Source organism: Sceloporus undulatus, chromosome 4, assembly GCF_019175285.1.
Source record: "Sceloporus undulatus isolate JIND9_A2432 ecotype Alabama chromosome 4, SceUnd_v1.1, whole genome shotgun sequence".
Taxonomy (NCBI): domain Eukaryota; kingdom Metazoa; phylum Chordata; class Lepidosauria; order Squamata; family Phrynosomatidae; genus Sceloporus; species Sceloporus undulatus.
This window is the reverse complement of record NC_056525.1, coordinates 51,304,898-51,325,135: the sequence shown is the minus strand read 5'-3', so window position 1 is coordinate 51,325,135 and position 20,238 is coordinate 51,304,898. Positions and strand designations below refer to the sequence as shown.

Here is a 20,238-nt window from a genome sequence, read left to right as displayed (position 1 = left end):
CTCTGACAGAGAAGGCTCAATGTCTCACAAAACTACAGTTCCCAGAATTCCTTAGCATTCAGCCCATTATTAAACCCGCCCATGCTCTTCCGGAAGTGACGTCTCAATCACAGCCTTTCTCTATCTTTAGCTCGGCACACAGCGAACAAAAGGGATTTTCAAGCCCGGCTCGAGACACAGGCGCCCTCTATGCGCATGCGCGCGCCAGCCGCCGGCTTCGGCCTCTGATTGGCTGCAGGGGCCTTCGAAAGGGCGGGCTCTGTGGCTGAGCCTGCCCTCTGCCTCGGCGATTGGCCCAATGGCTGCTCGGGTGAGTGAGGCGGTTGGCGGCACCGAACGTCAATCTCAGGCGGCTTGAGGAGGCTGGATGGAGAGTGGGGCCGAGTGGGGATCTTGGCGGAGAGGAGGGCGGCGGCGGAAAAGGAGGCGGCTGGGCTGAGAGGAGCTCCGACGAAGCGGTGGGTATAGCCATGCTTCTTGGTGATGCTCAAAATGGATTCCTCCTGGAGAGAGGAAGGGAGGACCAGGGCTAGGAAAGGAGGACCCTGGGATTCAAAACAGAAACAAGGCTGGGAATGTAAACCCATGATTCTTGGTGATGCTCAAAATGGAGGACGTTTGGAAATTCCTTCTGGAGAGAGGAAGGGAGGACCAGGGCCAGGAGAGGAGGACCTGGGGCTAAAAAGAAGAACCAGGCTGGGAATGGAAATCCATGCTTCTTGGGGATGCTCAAAACAGAGGATGTTTGGGAATTCTTCCAGGGCAGAAGAAGGTTGGAAGGGAGGACCAGTGCTGGAAAAGTAGGACCCTGAGGTAGAAACAGTACTAGAAGAGTAAGCCTGTGCTTCTTGGTGATGCTCAAAATGGAGGACGTTTGGGAATCCCTCTGGGAAAAGGAGGACCAGGTGTGAGTTAAAAACACTCCTAGAAATGCAGATTCCTAAGTGATGCTCAAAATGGAGGACGCTTTGGAATTCCTCCTGGACAGAAAAGTGGAATGGAGGACACGTCCGGGGAAAGGGGGTAAGAAGCCTAAGCACCCTGAGCTTAAAAGAAATAGTCATATAAACTTAAAATAAAATGTTTCTCAGTTATGCTCAGAATGGAGGACATTTGGGGACTCTTCCCGGACAAAAGGTTGAAATGGAAGACTGGTGCTAGAAAAGTAGGACCAAGCCTGGTTGCTACAAACACTGGGGAATCTTTGCCTGCAGGGAATCATAGGAAAACACTTGTCCATAGGGAAACATATACTACCCCATGGACAAGTATTCCCCTATATTTCCCTATGGGGAACTATTCTCCTGTGTTACCCTATGGACAAGTCTTGAATATTTCCCTATGGGCAAGTATTCCCCTATGTTTCCCTATGGACAAGAATACTGTGTTTCCCTATGGGGAAGTATTCTCCTACATTTCCTTATGCACAACTGTTCTATATTTCCCTATGGTGAAGTATTCTCCTCTCTTTCTCTATGGGGAAGTACTCCCCAGTGTTTCCATGTGGGCAAGTATGGTTTCCTTATGGGCAAGTCATTTGTCATTTGTTTTAGTATATGTGAGAATAATAATAATAATAATAATAATAATAATACAATTTATTTATATCCTGCCTCTCTGTGCAACACAGAGAATACTTTGTCCATATGGAAACATATATTTATCTATGGGCAGGTATTCTCCTATATTTCCCTATGGGCAGGTTTTCAAAGAAGCAGCTGTGCTAGTCTCTTGAAAAGGAGCAGGGTGACTAGACATGATCCTCCATTTCAGCCATCTGTCCAGGAGGAATTCCCACATGTCCTCCATTTTGAGCAGGACTAAGAAGCATGGATTTACATCTCTGTGAGTGTTTTGAGCTTTTGTTAGCTGAGGCACTGCATTGCTCTTGAATGCCTTACATTTGGCAGTGCCTTGTCCTCCTTTGCTGTCCTTACATCTGGTCATCTTGGAGGGAGAGGAGGAGGAAAAAGCAAAAAGGAAAGAAAAAGGGATGTAGCAGCACCTTTTAGAATAACTGGTTTTATTTCATTTTTGCATGGATATAACAGTCCCCAAAGAAGTGGGTTTGTATGCACCAAGGGTGCCTTCAAGTTGTTTCCAATTTATGGTGACCCTAAGGTGAACTGTCACCTTTCTTGGCAAGTTTCTTCAGAAAGGGTATGTCATTGCCATCCTCTGAGGCTGAGAGATTGTGGCTTGTCCAGTGTCACCCAAGCTGATTGGGGATTTGAACCTTGGTCTCTAGAGTCTTAGTCAAAGCACTACACCACACTGTGGCAGTAATGCAGTTCAACATGACTTTAACTGCAATGGCTCCATTCTACAGAATCCTTGGATTTGTAGTTTTGTGAGGGCCCAGCACTCTTTGGCAGAGAAGGCTAAAGACCTTGAAGAATTACACATCTCGAGACTCTATAAAATGGAGCAAGAAGTGGTTGCAAAATGCATTATTTCTACGGTGCACATGCACCCCAAAGCTCATAAAATAAATAAATAAAATTGTGTGTGAGGTAAACAAGTGTCTTTCCATGCGATTTTGACCCACTGAGGTAACTGTTCTCAGAATTGCAATTATTTGGTTATAATGTGTGAAATGGACCTGTGCGTTTGGAGATGGTGTGAATGAAAGAGAGTTGAGATACTTAGGTTTGCAGCCCTGGGATTATGTTTATTTTCCAATGTGATAAATGCTATTGATCAGATACTCCTAGTCATATTCAGTCCTAAAAGCCCTAGGAGTAAGAGTAAGCTAACCCATGGTCCCCAGACATAAAAGGACACATAAAGAGACCAAAGTTGACCACCACTTCACATTCATCCTTGGTTGCCATCATGCCAATCAATTAGTTTTGTTGTACTTTGTGACTGTTCACCAAATTATCAGTCTTCCCCTCTGGAAGTATCTTGTCCAGTAGGGCTTCTTATTTGGGAAATTGGACATAATCAGATCAGTTTTTGTGATCAAGGAATTATTTAGAAAAATGATGTGTTAAGTGGGATGGCTGGAGTTTAGAGCTGTTTGAAAGCAATTTGCTGGGTGAAGTAGACTCAAGTCTATGAAAGCTCATGCTGCCAAATTCTCTCTTTAGTCTCTTTTTTTTTAATTTAAGAAATTTTTATTGAGAATTATAACATTTAACAATACATTTAACAATACATATAACACATAAAATAGAACACAAAACACAAAATATCCTTTAAACCAAAGAGAAGAAGAAGAAAGAGAAAGAAAAGAAAAAGAAGAGAAAATAAAAAAGAAGGAAAGAGAAGGAAAAAAAAGAATAAAAGAAAAGAAAAGAAAACATTACCTTCTCAAGCACATAAAACATCCTATTACATCTCATTCGTTCATTTTTAGTTAGTCTCAAAGGTGCTATAAGATCACGTTACGTTAATGTTAAGCAGTTGTACAGATAGTTTTTGCTATGTGTTTTTCGGAAAAATAGAACCTGAGCCTATCAAAACCGAGTGATGTTGGAACAGAGTGCTTATCAGAGGAATATTTTGAGTTTCTAAGCCCTTTGTAGTAGGACCAGTTGTTTGCTATAGGTCAGTGAGAGATACTATTGACTTGTGTTTATATGTACTCAGTTAATAATATGATCTTAACTTGCCAAATGCAATGAGATGTGTTTTTGGCTGTCAAACAGACAATAATTCACCACAGAAAAACACCCTAAGTGACTTTTAGTGCTCTCTTATGTAATTTGAGATTCCATCATAGTGGCTATGTGTAATTTGAGATCCCACCGTAGTGTAATGTGGCCGTAGCCAAAGGAAACAATGTGGCCGTAGCTGAAGGAACATTATCTCTACAAAACAATAAAATATGATTTTTAATGCTTAGTCTATAGCAATCCTTAGCCAAGTATTTTGTTTTTTAAAAAATCCAATTAGTACTTTTAGTAAATTTGATTATCTCTCTGTGTATTATGTGCTACTTCCTTCAGAATCTTGGCTTAAAAAAAGTTGGAGCATTTGCATGTAGCTGCTCTGCAGACTTTCTGTGTTTGTTAAAGGTGTGTTTAGTGACCATAGTAGCACTGAAAACACAAGTCAGCAGTTGCTATATGTTTACTCTGTGGTTATTGGAAGCATCAAGTGTTGTTGGGAGTCTTCAAAGCAAAGGAAGGAGCTCTACCTACAGAACCACCAGTCTATAGAAACTAATGTACTATGTTCTTTTAAAATTAAATAAATCAAGATGTTACCAGTATTTCTAATTTTCTTTAAAAATAAATGAATTTTATAGACATTAAATAAGGAGTAAGATGTTTTAGGCATTTAATAAAATAATTTTAAATTGCACTCAATGTACTTGCAAGGAGAAATGTGTAGTGTTAGTGAAGTCTTGTACATTTCTCAAAATCAATTCTGCCACCACAATATTGTTTATTTACCTTAGCTATTGTGCTTCTAATGTTTAGATGCCCAAGTGATCCTTGAAAAGTTGCACTAACTGAGATTAATTCATATGCTTATGGTAAATAGTGTAAGTGACTTCAAAAGAAAGAGCAGGTTTCTACATGTTTAGGAAAATAAACAATGATCTGCATTAAAGGCACACTTCGGTTAACAAAGCCTCTAACAAAGATGTTGCTTTTAACAAAGCCCTCTTACACCTGCTGAGCCACCTTTTCCTCCTCCTCCTTTGTCTAGCTAGAAGGTTTTTAAGCAGCACTAATAATAAGATAATGTTAAAGGTGGGTTGTAGAAACTCAGACTTGTGATGTCAAGTTGCACCAGCATGCCTGCAGCAAACAATGTAATAAAGCTTGATGTCGGAAAGAAAAATATTTTACTCCAACTCATCCATATGTAGCCATGTGTGCTTGCCTACAACTGGCAAAGTAAACAGCAACTGACTCAAGAGTCCCTAACTTAGCATTTGCAAACAGCAGAACAGAGAGAAAGGGGGAAAGCAGGAAGGATGTTGAGAAGCTGCAGTGTGTCCAGAGGAGGACAACCAGAATGGTGAAGGGTCTGGAAACTATTTCCTACGAGGAGAGACTTCGAGGCTAAACAGACTGGCCAAAAGGGCTGGTGTCAGGGTGGGGTGGGGGGTGTGGCAGCTGCCTGCCTGATCAGATGGTGGGCAGTGTCACGATGCTCTGGTGATGCTGCAACTACACGCTGCACACCAAAAGGAGCTCAGAAAAGTACTGCCGCAGTGGCAAGAATTTTTCCGCTTCTTGTTGACCTAGAAAAACCCTGGATTGGGGCCACAGCATGCTGTTGCCGTGGCCCTAATCCAGCGCTCAAAGGGGCAGCATGACCGTTTAGGCCCTTAGAGAGCTGGATATGTTCAGCCTGGAGAAGAAAAGGTTAAGAGATGATATGATAGCCCTGTAAGTATTTGTATGGGTGTCATACTGAAGATTGAGCAAGCTTGTTTGCTGAATTTCCAGAGAATAGGACCCACAGTAATGGATTCAAGCCACAGGAAAAAAAGATTCCACCTTAACATTAGGAAACACCTCCTGACAGTAAGAGCTGTTCAACAATGGAACACACTCCCTCAGAGTGTGGTGGAGTCTCCTTCTTTGGAGATGGCTGGATGGCCAGCTGTTGGGAGTGCTTTGATAATGTATTCCTGCCAGGGCTGGTGGTTGGAGTGGATGGCCCTTGAGGTCTCTTCCAATTCTATGATTCTGTGCGGTTAGTTTTGAATACAAAAAGTTTGCTGAAACATGTTGAAGTGCCCTTTCCCCCTTTTTCCGTTTGTGTGCCCATAGCGACCTATCTCTGTTCCATTTTATTTTTGCTCTTGATACCAATGTCCAGAAGCACATCGTACTTTGTTAACTGAGGTAGATCTGTATAAGGTTTTGAGATCCCATGATCCAAGAGGATACCCCAGGCCCACTAGTGTCACAGCAATGCTTTCATTATTCTATTGGGACCTTGCTAGAGAAATATGTACGTTAGTCATTTATTCCACATGCCTCTTCATGCTTTCATTGTTGATGCTGTCTCAAGCTGAATTACTTCAGACTGGCTGAGATGGGAATTTCCAAAAGGAGCATTGCCTGCCTTGTCTTCAAACATGGGTTGTGTCAGACTGAAGTTTTTGTTACGGTCCATCTTACTGAAAAATCCATGTGTTAAGGGACTGTTTTCATACTGTGTGGTGAATGCAACTGTTGACTATATCTGACAGTGAAATCCACACTTTACCTCAAGGAGCTCACACAAGCAAAAGTACCTCAATAGGAGATATTATTTGAAAATGGGGTTTCTGTTACTACTCACTCACTATTCGGTTTTGGACAGTCAGCAAATTTGAAAATACCTGTACAAAAGTGAACAGACAGTCTGCAGTTAGTAGAAATCCTATTTGACTGTTGCAACTAGCATGGTGCTTATAGGTGAAATATAGGCTGGATACTCAAAACCTAGGAAAGCGTAGTTGAGTATCAGAATAAAAGTCTCTTAACATCTGTATTAAAGAATGATATCAGACTCCTCAGAACGTGCTATGACATATACGCATAAAAGTTATCAAAAATTTTTTTAATAGAGATGCTTGTGAGGAGAGAAATGAAATGTGGCTGCCTTCTTCATACTGAAGAAGCTAAGCCATTACTGACAAGCTGTAGTTAGTAGTGTGTAGCTTTATATAAACATATGCATACAGTGATGTATTTTTAAGAAGAAAATGTATCTCTGATAGCTGCAAAATAGGCAGAAATTTAACAAAACATTATTTCTACCCATCATTTATTGCTGGACAAATTGTTTCCTGCTATGCATGTGTAAACACATAGTGCCACTGTTGAAAAGAAGAGTACAATTAAACAACGGTTGACAAAGGAGAATGATCCTAAGGAATGTATGAATAGCAGGTGTAATTTGGAGAAATTATATAATTGGAAGTTTTGTAATTTCTTTAAAGAAAAAATTACCATAGTCGCAGTGTATCCTCAGTGTATCTCTTATAGCCTCACTAGTACCTGAAACTCAAATATGTACTCTTTTGTAATACTTCCAATTATCATTCCAGGTGAAGGTTTTTAACACTTATCTGGAAACATTTCTAAATTCCTAGATTCTTCAAGTGTTTGTTGTTCTGTTTCCATTGCTGGATGTTCATTTGGACAGAAACAGACATTAACAGACATTAACAGACATTATTAATACATTTTACTTTCAAAATTATCCAAGCAGTTTTTCATTACAACATCAAATAGTTATTTCTGGTCTTTTATAGATGTTTGTAAGCTGCACAGCCTGGGCTGTGTGCATAATACTCATGAACCAATATTTGATTTCTTACTATCAGAAGTTTCTGTCCAAATTTTGTAATATAAAATATTTTAATAAGTGGATACAAGATTGCAGTTTGCAGTATATGAATTGTCTGGGAATAAGCCACATTAAACTCAGTGGAGTTGTCTTCCAGGTGTATTGCATTGGGAGGATGCTATTCCTAGAATATTTCATGCAGTGGTTTGAGTTTTGGATTGCGACCCTGGAAACCAGGGTTCAAATCCTCAGTCAGCCATGGAAATCTTGCGGATGGACCTTGGACAAGTTACACTCAATGTCAAAAATGGCAAAGTCAAACTCCCTCTGAACAAATCTTGCCAAGCAAACCCATGACAGGTTTATGTTTGGGTCGCCATAAGTCAGAGATGACTTGAAGGCACACACCAACAAAATTCTGTTAGTGTTAATATGGATAAATATAGCCAGAGCTGACATTTTTTGCAGCAGTTAACAGCCTATTTAAAAACCTGTTAGAGGCATTGTAACTATTCTAAAGTAGCTGATGAACTGGAATCCTTAGTTTAATAACACAGGAGGGTTGAACTCAACAGTATTGATCAGCTGAAGACTTACATTGGTAAACTACTTAGAGATGAAAGAAAACTGTTCCAGAGTTTTCTGTGGATTGATGTTTGTAAATTTTTGGAGATGTTATGTTTACTTCCACATCACAAGGAAGTGATATATTTAACATTTTATGAACATAGTAGTGTAAGCTCATCTGTAATGCTGAAAAATGTGTTAAAAATTCCAGTGTTAGAATGAATTTAAATTAAGCTTGTGCACAGAGGAGCCTTGTTTCAATAACAGCTATGTTTTTTCATGGACTATAAAATGACAGGAAATATCTTCAATAATTGCAGGAAAATGCTGGCCTGTGTTTCAGGAAATAGCACCAGTCATCTTAGGCAAAGCATTCAAATTTAGTTTTAACTTTCTTCTCAGAAACTGCTGCTACATATTCCAGTACTGAGTTGGGTTTTCAAAAATGTTGCAGGGAAGTTTTAATAATAATAATAATAATAATAATAATAATACTGTTTATTTATAGCCCGCTTTTCCAAAGGAGATCAATTTTATTCTGATTGTCCTCAGTGTCTCTCCTCCTCCTCTTCCTTCCTCTTCCCTACTCAGCCGCCACTGCTCCTCCTGGTCTTCCTTTCTCCTTCCTACTCCTACTCCCCTTACCCCATCACTGCTGCTGATCTTCCTCCTCCTCTTCCTCTCCTCCTTCTACTCAGGCCACCACAGCCACTCATCCTCCTCCTCTTCCTTCCTTCCTCCTCCCCTCCTCTGCCACTCCCCCACGCAGGCTTGCTGAAATTTGCGGATGGCAAGTCCACAGATACAGAGAGCCCACTGTAATTTGATCTCAACCGTTTTTCTGTAGTGGTATTTACTATTTCTTTTAAAGGTTATACCCTTTTGCTAAAACTTTTACAGTTCATCCAACATTAGTCATAAAAGCTCAGACAGAAGTGTAGTTTTAGTCTACACCAGTAGCTACAATTTAAAAAAATAAGTGCTAGCCTCTGACCTTATTACCATTGGCTTTATATAGCAATGACTTTAAAGAATCTGGTAGAGTTGCCAGGAAAGTATAGTAACAGGAGTGTTTATAAGGAAAAGTTTTAGAAGGTGCAGGGAAGAGGGAGGACTGATCCCCCATGGCTGTTTTCTTCAAGAGGAACATGCTTCCTCTAGAGTTGGGCCAACACCAATTTAGCTCTGTCTAGTCTTGTTGGAAATTATGAAAGCAGACATTTGTGAGTATTCCAAACTGTTTAAACCTTCTCTAGACAGTCAACTTATTTATCTTCAGCACTGAATGCACTTGGTGTGATGACAGTTATAATAAGTAGCTACACTGGATTTCGAACAATCATAATCCTGTAAAGACCTGTGGTTTCACTTGTAAAAGAGTCTCTAATGAGAGCAATAGTGTCTTTTCTCTTCCCATCCTGCCTTTCACACCTTTGAAGTTTTTTGGAAGAAGTTAATATTGTACCTTGAAATCTGGCATGAGAATAATCCAGTTAATGTAGAGGAATCAGTAGAACTCTACTTTAAAATTCTCATGACATATTCACTTCATTAAAACATTTTTGCAAGTGGAACAACAGCTGGAAAACTGTTACATCTTAAACAAACCTGAATGTGTCCTTGTTTGTTTGGAACTATGTGGAGTAATGCAAATAGCTCACAAACTGGTAGCAGTGGAATATTTTTAATGTAACAGACTACTTTCTGGATTAGTCTGTTTTAGTGAATTCTGTTTCTTTAGTAGGGCAGCTGATCTTTCCAGTAACTGTGTAGTAGGAGCTATAGACTGAAGATCTATGCTTGCTGGAATCTTTTTTGTATTCAGGGCTATTGACAGATTAAGATGAGTTCAGTTAAAAGAGTGCAGGAAAAACTGATTTCAGTTCTTGTAATGAAGTGACTTGTTTTACACTTGTTAGAAACAATATGTTCTAGATGCTCCAGCATAAGTCTTGAAAGTTCATTAGAAAAATTATTTGAAGTAAGCAATGTCAAGTGGGGTTTTATCACAAATACAGCCATTGTAAAATGCCGAGTTACAGTATCCAAGATTGATCTCAGTTGCTTCCACTTGTTACTAAATTGGCTAAACAAATCACACTGTTTTGCTCTGTGCATCATGTCTTTAAAATATTGATAGTTACCTTTCTTTGATTTCAAATGCATCAGAGGAATCAGAGTTAAGTCTACAAAAGCTCATGCTGCCAACTTCTTTCTTTAGTTAGTCTCAAAGGTGCTACAAGATCTCTCTACAAACTGAATCTACAAACTAACACGGCTATATTTTTGAATTCTACCTTCTTTGATTTGTTCCTCTCCTAACAAACCAGAGCAAGAATCTAGAGTTTATTCTTCATTCTGGGAGGAAGAAGCAAACCAGAGAAAGGTAGCTTTCTGTGGTTGCATGATATGACAGATAAACCATGGGGGAAAGCTTTGTGGTTTGTCAGCATATACCACCACAGTCCTTGTACATGACAAGTGTGAGTTCCCAGCTTGTAGTATTGTACAAATCTGTGTGGTGTGACAATTGGCCAAATAGCTTAGTGCTCTTTTCAATGTACTAAAGTTTTGTTTGTTTGTTTTATTTTAAAAGAGTCATTAACTTATCCTTGTTAAATTGACTTAACTCACTGACTGTTTCACTTCTGGGTTTGTTGTCCTTTTGTTCCCTGAGAATCTGGTTATGAATATGTTAGTGAACCCCTGGAAAAAGGTGAATGGTTGCTTATTTGCAAGTAGTTCTAGGGGCCATTCAGACTACCTTTTGTACCAATTTGTAACCCGAATTAAAAATCGGAAGTTCCCATTGGCACTAGTTTAAACACATCAGAATTAGGGTCTTTCACACTCGATCCAGGGCAAATCCCCCTTAGAGCGGTTTTTCTGGAAGTGGATTATTTCCCGTGTCTTTTAGGAAAACCTGTTTCTTCTCTGCTGCTGGAAAATGTGAACTTGGCTCCGGTCATGATCAGGGCAAGTTCAGGGAAGGGATTTAGTTCAGAGGGAGGGCAGAGGGCAGAACATGCCTCCCCTCTCGCAGGCAGCTTTCTCGCTCTCACTTTCTCTCTTTTTTTGTATTTTTATTTTTGACAGATTATGCAAATACTTTTTCTACAGGTTGCTACATACTGATAAAATATGTCTGCTTGTGCTACATTTCCTTTTTGTTTGCTTGCTGGCGGCACAGCAGGTCGCTTTGCAAGTGGCAATTTTTAAAAAATATTTTTGTGTGTGTAATATGCAAATGCTACAATGCGAATGTTACAAATGTTTCCCTTTCAATTTGGCAAACTGATACAATGGAGTTTATCAGACAAGGGGAATTGGAAGTATAATCCAATGGCAATCTGAACTCAATCATGGGGTTTCATGTTATTGAGTGATAACCCACTACACTCAAATTCGGGCAATGGGAAGTCAGTCCGAACGCAATCATGTGGTTTCACGTTATTGTGTAATAGACTGCCACATGCAAATTTGGGCAATGGCGAGGTATTTTCGGGCAATGGGAAGCCAGATTGAACGTAATGCACATTCACGTAATTGCACTATACTAGCGATTTTAAGTGAATGCGTTCTGGCCCAACTTTCTTTTCATTCGAATTTAAGAGAAATTCCTCCCATTTGATAAACTTCAATGTGTGAATGCTTGTGCTACATGTGTGCATGTAAGGAGAGGTGGCATTCTGGGGTGGCAGAGGTGGCATTCAGGTGGCCTCCCCTGCAATTGACATTTGTTGTTGTTGTTGTTGTTAATATTATTGTGACAGATTATGCAAATGCTTTGGGCGGGAAGGGAAGGGAATGGAAGGGTAGGGAACAGGTTCCAAAGAGGAGGCAATGCTGGGCTGGAAGCAAAGGGGAAGCTAGAGGCTGGCATGTGGAAACCCATGACTTTGATGGAGTCACAGTCTCTCAGACTCAGGGGAAAGGCAATGGCAAATCTCCTCTGAGCCAATCTTGCCAAGAAACCCCCAGGATTGGGGTCGTTTTAGGGTTGCCATAATCTGTAATGGCCCATATACACACAACACACACACACACACACACACATACACCTGGAGGTTTTTAAATTTTATAAATTGACAGAATATGTGCACACTACCACCAGTTTTTTTTAAAAAAGGAGGGGGGAAGCACCCATTCGGTTGGCCAATGGCTGTAGGATATGCCACCTTTGACGAAAATGGAAGTGAATTTGATTGACAACAAAGGAGGCTCCATTTTAAAGCTGTACTGCAAATGTAAACTTCAGAGGGGCAAATTGCCCCGATCGAGGTAAAGGGTAGTGGGCACTTGTAATTGAGCTGATTCGGTATGGGGGCAACTGGATCTACCCAGTTCTATCCAGAGCAAACGGGCTAGTGAGAATGGAGCCCTAGTGTCTATAAAAGAAGCGATAGTGGATTTTTTTGTGCTTTTAATACAGCTTTTAAAAGGAAAACACAAAATTTCAAGCTTGTAAGTCATATGTACTTTATTGTATATTATGAAAGGAGTCTTGATGGCACTTCAAAAAGCTTCCAGTTAAGATTTCAATTTCTGTTTCCAGGTCTTCAAGATGAATCTCGAAAAACTCAGCAAACCTGAACTACTGACACTCTTTAGCATTCTTGAAGGGGAATTAGAAGCCAGAGATCTTGTCATAGAAGCTTTAAAGGTAAGTGCCAGAGAGGCAGTTCTGCAAAATTTGTTGTGATTGACTTCCAGTCTAACTGTTTGGGTTTTGGTGGCAACATTGAAATGAAATACTACATGATCGTCTATACCTTGGCATTTATTGTCAAAGTTCTGTGGTTAAACATATTCATTATTACAAATGTAAGGACATTATCTTTAAACCAAGCTGCTCTCCCTCCATCATAGCAGAATAGTAAGACCTGAACTTCTTGTTCTCACTGGCATGTATCAGCATGTCTCTGTTAAAGAGGTGATTTGGTGAACATCAGTTGTAGTCTTTACAGGCAGAAGTAACCGCAGTTTACCCTATAGATTTATAAGTAACCCCATTAGCATCTATCAATCTTCAAAGTTTATCTATGCAATGCATGTTATTGCATGTAACTAGCATAGTTTTAAAATCCATTGCTAGGCATTACTCAGTTTCCTGTAGATTTTGTCTTCTCAATATTTTTTAGGAGTTTGTACGTTATGATATTTAATGTATATTTAATTCATTTTGCCTTTTCCCCTAGTGATACCATTACAGTTAATGCTTACATAATAAATTTGCTCAGTTACTTAAAAGTTACTTAAAAGATATTTCATTTTATTTATTTGACTTTTTAAACATGCAGTTGAGTTCAACAAAGTGACAAGATGTAGTTTGTGCTAACTGCAACAAGAATAACGATGTTAACATTTTCTTCATACTCTTATTTAAACACAATAAATGTAGGCATGCATTTTCTCCCCTTCGTGTCACTGCACCAGTAGCATCACAGGTAGGGCAAGCCAGGCATGTTTTACAGGTACCTAAGATAGCATTGAGTTAATCCCTAAAGCATATGAGCCCTAATGGTAATCCAGTTATCTGCAATCATTGTATCAAGAATAGATCACATGTCAGTACTAGACACCTTCTTTAGTGATATTCACGCTTACTGTTTTATTTTAGTGCTGTTTTTATTGACTATGTGAAGGGCTTTATCATCCCTAGGGAATAGTGATAAAAACATAGGTGGCAAACATATAACTTGGATGAAGTGGGATTGTTCAGCGAAAAGCCCAGTGAAATAATGTAGCTCTGAATCTTATAAAGTCATCCCTCCATTGCTTCTTAATCAGTTTTAAGGTGCCTGTCCAGGTTGAAATACTTAAACATGTTGTCCCTGGTAACTACATTCTGCAGTAAACTTAAATGGCTTGAAGGTGTTTGAAAAATCCTTCAGCTTATTGTATAGAATAGCCATTACCATGCCACGTCACATCTCATTTACTTGTGTTTTGTTCTGGAGAAGTTATTACAAATATTTTTTAAAGACATACCGCATATAACTTGTTTTGCATACTTGCTGTTAGTACAGTGACGTCTGGGTGTTTATCTGATACATTAAGTAAATTGCTTTGTACAAAATGTACAAAGACACCTGCAGCTGTGGACTGCTAATTTTGTCAAGAAAAGATGGGAATTGTTTATTATGAAATATTATTTTAAGGTGTGCCAATGCATCCTAAGGCAACCTCACCCTGCTTGATGCCCCTGTAGGATTACTGAACAGTAGCTCCTATAAGCCTTGACTGACCTGGCCAGTGGTGGCAGTATCAGGTAAAAGTCCAAAATATCTGGAGAGCCATGGGTTGAGAAGGGCTGCCTTTAGCTATCCTGTGAAAAAAAAAAGTAAGAAGGACCCTATAACAAAATGAGCATTTGTGAAGAGCCATGTGAAATGGGACCAAAATCCTATCTGTTCTTACAGTTATAAATGGGATGCCTGTGGACAGCATTAGTACCCTCCTGTTTATGTTTCCCAGTGACTGGCATTTTGAGTTGTGATGCCTCTGATGCTGGAAGAAAAATCCTGTGATCCTGACTAGTAACTGCTGCTACTCTTGCCCATCACATTTGTATAATAACTTTCAGAGTCATTTAAGTTAATGATCATTACCGCATTCTGTGGTTGTGGATTCTGTAATATGACTATATGCTGAATAGAGTATTATTTCCTGTTGTTTATCCTCTGTCTCCTATCATTCAGCTTCATTGGATGACCTCTGGTTCTAGTGTCAGGGAAAAAGGAAGAGGGGGGAAGCTTCCTGTTCACTTTTTTCACCCCATGCATAGTTTTATGTGTTTCTGTCATGTCTCTTTTACTCCCCCTTTTGAAAGCTAAAAAGATTTAAACAGTATGCTGGCTATTTGCCGTGATAAATGAAATGTAAATGATTCAAAGAGTGTATTGTTTTCAACATGTTTTCAAATCTGTGTTGTTGGAAGTGCAGTGTCAAGAATCATACATAGTATTCCAAGTGTATTTGCAGCACAGGTTCATACGAAGTCATGATATTGACAGCTTTATTCTTGATGTTAATGATCAATATGCATGATGTTATTCTTGATGTTGCAGAAGAAGGATCAAATTCTCCTTTTTCATGATTATATTTTTTATAGTAATAAGGTAAACATGTAGCAAAGAAAAAACAAACAAATTAAGAAATAATTAAAGCAACCAACTCTTTCTTTGAATATCATGATGGATATTTTTGCCCTTGTGTGCACAGTTGTACACTTGATTTTATTGAACCACATCTTTCATTTTAATTTCCATTTTCTCAGTTCTGAGCTGTGCAAGGCCTAAAGGCAAATGGTATTGTTTGTTATTGGTGGGAAGATGTTCAAAGAAGTGTGGAGGCATTACTGTGGCAAATAAAATCCATTGGTTGAGGAAAGGGAAAGTTCTGATGTATCGTCTCTAAGGCTTCCTTCCATTTTGTCTCTGTAACATAGATCATTATTGTACTAGCTCTTAGATAATCAAGAAGAGTACAGACACAGCTCTCTAAGCAGCACCTCTCTGTTCTGAGAAGAAGTGAAAGGAGAATAGATACTTGATCCTCATTTTACTCACAATACCAAAAAATAGAAGCCATTCTCCTCTACACTTCTTCAGAGCAAAAAGGACCACTTATTTCCTGTCCTGCACTACACATGATATTTGGTACTCACATACATGCACTCACATGATATTTGGGATTTTTAAGAAAACAGTGAAAAGTTTTTTGTTTTTATTTTCCTCTTGGGGCACAGCCTGATTTGCATACCAATCTTTGTTTTTGTGCGCTTGTGAATTTTAAACTGATTTGATTTCTGCTAAATTTGTGCAATGCTTTTTGACAGTGATTTCTGGTTCTGTCTGAAGGCATGTCTACATGGGCCATTTGCAGCAGTCACCTCTGCCCTCACGTCACCCAATTTGATTGTGGACTGAGAAGAGCAGTTCTGCAGAGAATCTGGGCCATCCCTGCTTTAAAGTGAATTTAAAAGATTCACCATTTGCTCCAAATCTTCCCAGGAAACCCAGAGCAATGCCAGGTGGCTGCTTACACAGTGTTGCCCACCATTGGCACAATCATTCCTCTGTGGTCTGGTCACAACAAGGCACCAAGTCATGTGATTGACACTGGGCACCTCATTTCTGGCCTCAGGAGCGAGTCACAACAGGATGCTGTGTAGACAGCTGTGTGGCATCAATCCAGAATGCTAAGTAATGGGAGGGAAATTGGGAGCAGCCCAGAGTATTTGCCCAGTGTACACTCACCCTGAGTTGGTACTCTTCTCTGATTACAGAAATTACAGTCTGAATTTCACTCAGCTTTCTCCCTTTTTACAGTTTTTTCTTGCTTTCTTCATGATTTCTGAATTGTTAATACTTCTGAGGGATGAAACTGAATGATATATACATTTAATCAAGGTTTATCTGGTACATTTGGCACAGTAGCTATAATCTTATACTGCACAGTTTGAGTTTCCCATTTTTTAGCAGGAGGAAGTGGGATTGTGGTGGGAGAGATGGGCCTTGTTTTATAGCTGGCCAGGTGCACATAGTTTTCAGAATCTATGTCATGGTATTTCTAATCGCATATGACACTGGCGTATTCCAAAGAAATGCTCATGCAAGGACTTTCAGGCAAGGGGAATTTCCCATCCCTGTTTACTGCATGAAGCAGTTTTACAAATCATGCAATGCAATTTTGCCAGCATTCCTATATGGCTGAATTACTGGGACAGTAGTTTTGGCAAATTTGCTTTCCTTCAGTGGCTATCTGTAAGATCACTGATAAATAGAATAAGACTGCTGTCATAAATTGCATAATTGCTTAGTTGAATCCAGGTTTATTCTGCTTGGTTTTATTTTATCTTTGGGAAACAGCTCTTGAATCATTTTTCTTAGGCCTAATTAGCATTAGTTTAAATGACTACACAAATTCCTAAGGAATGAATTGCCTCTTGTAAACCATACAAGTTGCCATATTTGGGAGATGTGAGCACCAAGGAAGTGGAAAAAAATAAAGTACAGGTTGAGTACGTCTTATCCGGAATTCCAAAATACAGTGCATTGCTGAGGTAGTGACACCTTTTCTTTCTGGTGGTTCAGTGTACACAGACTTTGTTTAATGCACAAAATTATTGAAAAAATATGTAGAAAATTACCTTCGTGCTATAGGTATAAGGTGTGTATCCAACATAAATGAATTCCATGTTTATACTTGGGTTCCACCTCCAAGGTATCTCATTATGTATATACAGTGGTACCTTGGGATACGAAATACCCAGGTTACGAAATTTTCGGGATACGAAAAAAATCCCATAGGGAATTATTGTTTCGGGTTACGAAAAAACTTTTGGTGCTTTTTTCGGCTTTTTCGCACGGAATCGCGGCTTTTCCCCATTAGCGCCTATGGCAATTCGGCTTACGAAGGCTTTTCGGGTTACGAAAGCGGCCGCGTTACGAATTAATTTCGTAACCCGAGGCACCACTGTACAAATATTCCAAAATTTAGAAAAATCCAAAACACTCCTGGTCAGATTAGGGAGATTCATCCTATACTACAGTGAGATAGCTCTTTTCTTTCCCTTCCTTTTTTATTTTACTGATAATACAGGAAAGAGGAAAAATAATGTGCGACATGCTAGCTTTTCAACCTTGACTAATAGTCTTAATTGTGTTCCAGAAAATTCTCTGATCAACAGGAGTTAAAGTCCACAAAGCAATACAGTGGTACCCCGGGATACGAATGCGCCGCCTTACGAAATTTCCGGGTTACGAAAAAAATCCATTTAAAAAAACTGTTCCGGGTTACGAAGGTTATTTCGGGTTACGAAAAAATTTTTGGTGCTTTTCGGCGCTATTTCGCACGAAATCGCGGCTTTTCCCCATTAGCGCCTATGGCTTTTTCGCCTTACGAAGATTTTCGGGTTACGAAAGCGGCGGCGGAACGAATTAATTTCGTAACCCGGGGTACCCCTGTATAAAGGATTGACTCAAATTACAGCTTACTTTTGATTTGTGGAAAAAACCTACAGCAGATAAAAAAATAAATGCTTGAAGATAATATAGAACCTAACACATATTCCTTTGAAACCCTAATGTTTCTGGGTGGTCATGAGTGTGAAGATATTCATTCGAATAATAGTCAATTATTTGTGATTGCCACTAACTGCTTTTGCTCTCGGGTCTTTGGGAACATTCACAAGACCCAAGAGTAGAGGTATTTTTTCACATTAAAACATCACGTTAGTAGTTGGTTACAGATTTTCATTCTACAAATATGACAAAGTACACACAAAGTCCTATGTCATTTTTGATGTCTACAGCTGCTAAAACAAGGGAGAGATTTTTTTTTTTGGTTTTTTTAATTAACCAATATTAATGCATGATACAAACAAAACTTGTATGTCTGTGACTTTTAATATACTAATAACTGCTTCTGTTTTAGTCATTGTGCAGAACACTGTTCAGATCTGGAGCTTTTGTCACCTAGAGATAAGAGGTTCCTTCCATCTTTTATCATGTTTCAGGCTGATTAGATTCATACAAGAAAGCAATCTTATTTTCTTTGAATCCTCTTGTTATGACCTCAGCCAGTATTTATTTTCAAACATTGGGGAGGGGAAAGCAGGAATAAAGACGTTCAAGATTGCATGGTAGGCTATTTAAAGAAGCATGTGTGTATAGATAAAAGCTGCTTGAGAATTGTGGGATCTAATAATACAGTGAAGTCAGTGTTTGAAATAGCTTTCTTACACAATGACAAAATGGGAAAATAAACATAGGGCATGGCAGGGTTCTACTTTGCTGTCTAATTGCAACTCCAAAAATTGTTTTTCAACAGACCCAGGAGTTGTACTGTGGGTCAGGGAGAAACATCCTGTTAAGCCCTCTGTAAAAAGAGCATCCAATAAACATTTTAAAAGTCTACAGGAAGCATTCCTCCAAAGGAATGCTTACTTCCAGATTAGCAGAGAACTACAGTGGTACCCCGGGATACGAAAGCACCGCCTTACGAAATTCCCGGGATACGAAAAAAAATCAATAGGAAAAAACTGTTCCGGGTTACGAAGGTTTTTTCGGGTTATGAAAAATTTTTTGATGCTTTTCGGCGCTATTTCGCACGAAATCGCGGCTTTTCCCCATTAGCGCCTATGGCTTTTTCGGCTTACGAAGGATTTCGGGTTACGAACGCGGCGGCGGAACGAATTATTTTCGTAACCCGGGGTACCACTGTACCTGCAGTTGTGACATCTTCCCTTGTCAGTACTCTTAATCTTGCCCTGACCATTTCTCCAGCATCCATATATCAGTCCATAGGCTGTGATGTTGTCCATTCCTTTTCACAATCCCTTTATATTTTTACCCCCATGAGTAAGTTTAATGTTGTCTGCATACTTGACTATTTTCCCATTCACTCACCCCCTAAAACCTAATAATTTATGAACAAGTTTAAAAGCATTTGTTGGAATGATGATCTGTAGTGGTATTTACTACTTACTTACTTCTGTTATTCCTGCTCGCTGTGTCCTGATGCAGAAGAGAATTTGTCCTCTTACTCCATTTTTACTAAATACATTGGTACCTCGGGATACGAATTACCCAGCTTACGAATTTTTCGGGATACGAAAAAATCCCATAGAGATTTATTGTTTCGGGTTACGAACGTTTTTTCGGGTTACGAAAAAACGCCGGCGCTATTTAAATGGAGCCGCGGCGGAGCCGCGGCTTTTTTCCCCATTAGCGCCTATGGCAATTCGGGTTACGAAGGTTTTTCGGGTTACGAAATTAGCCGCGGAACGAATTAATTTCGTAACCCGAGGCACCACTGTATCATCCTTTAGCATGTGACCCCTCATGTATACATCTGTGTCCTTTAATTCTGGTACTATAGCAATATTTAACAGCAGAGAAGGGGCCGAGCATCCTGATCTTGGGTGGCTCCGCCCACTTGGCTCCTGGTAGGCAGGTAGAAATAGAGGAAACAAAAGACATGACCGGGGCCCTGGCCCCCCGCCCCTGTGGGCGGAGCCACCCAGGAGACCCCAGTCTTCTTCCTGCCTCGCACCTGGTAGGACGCTTTTCAGCACATCTCCAGCTCACATCGCTAGCTCCCTGGACTCGCCTGGCTCCCTTTCCTTTTTCCTTCTCCCTCTCCTGCTGCCTTTGCCTTGCCGCCTTTCCCCCTCTCCCCCACACCCTTGAGAGACATGGCTGCCGACAGGGAGGCCAGAGCCACAGGAGAGCTCGCTTCCACTTTGCCCGGGCCAGCCCCGGCTTTGCCGGCTGCTCGCCGAGTGGCTTCCCCAGCGGCGCCCCTCGAAGTGGAAGTGCGCCCGCAGCGGCCGGAGGAGGCCCTCCCTTCCGCTGCAGGCATAGGGGTCTCCCAGACGACCCAAGGATGGTCTGAAGAGGGAGACCCTTCATCCAA

The 20,238-nt window shown here is 40.1% G+C and overlaps 1 protein-coding gene across 1 annotated transcript in view; it reads left to right on the top strand.

The window, feature by feature from the left end:
• Nucleotides 1-352: 352 nt before the first annotated feature.
• CTTNBP2NL (CTTNBP2 N-terminal like) overlaps nt 353-20,238 on the top strand; it is a 42,287-nt gene continuing 22,401 nt past the window's right edge. The window contains exons 1-2 of the mRNA XM_042465249.1: nt 353-458; nt 12,371-12,478. Coding sequence (XP_042321183.1) covers nt 12,380-12,478 — 99 coding nt within the window. The 5' untranslated portion in view covers nt 353-458; nt 12,371-12,379. The remainder of the gene's footprint in view (nt 459-12,370; nt 12,479-20,238) is intronic.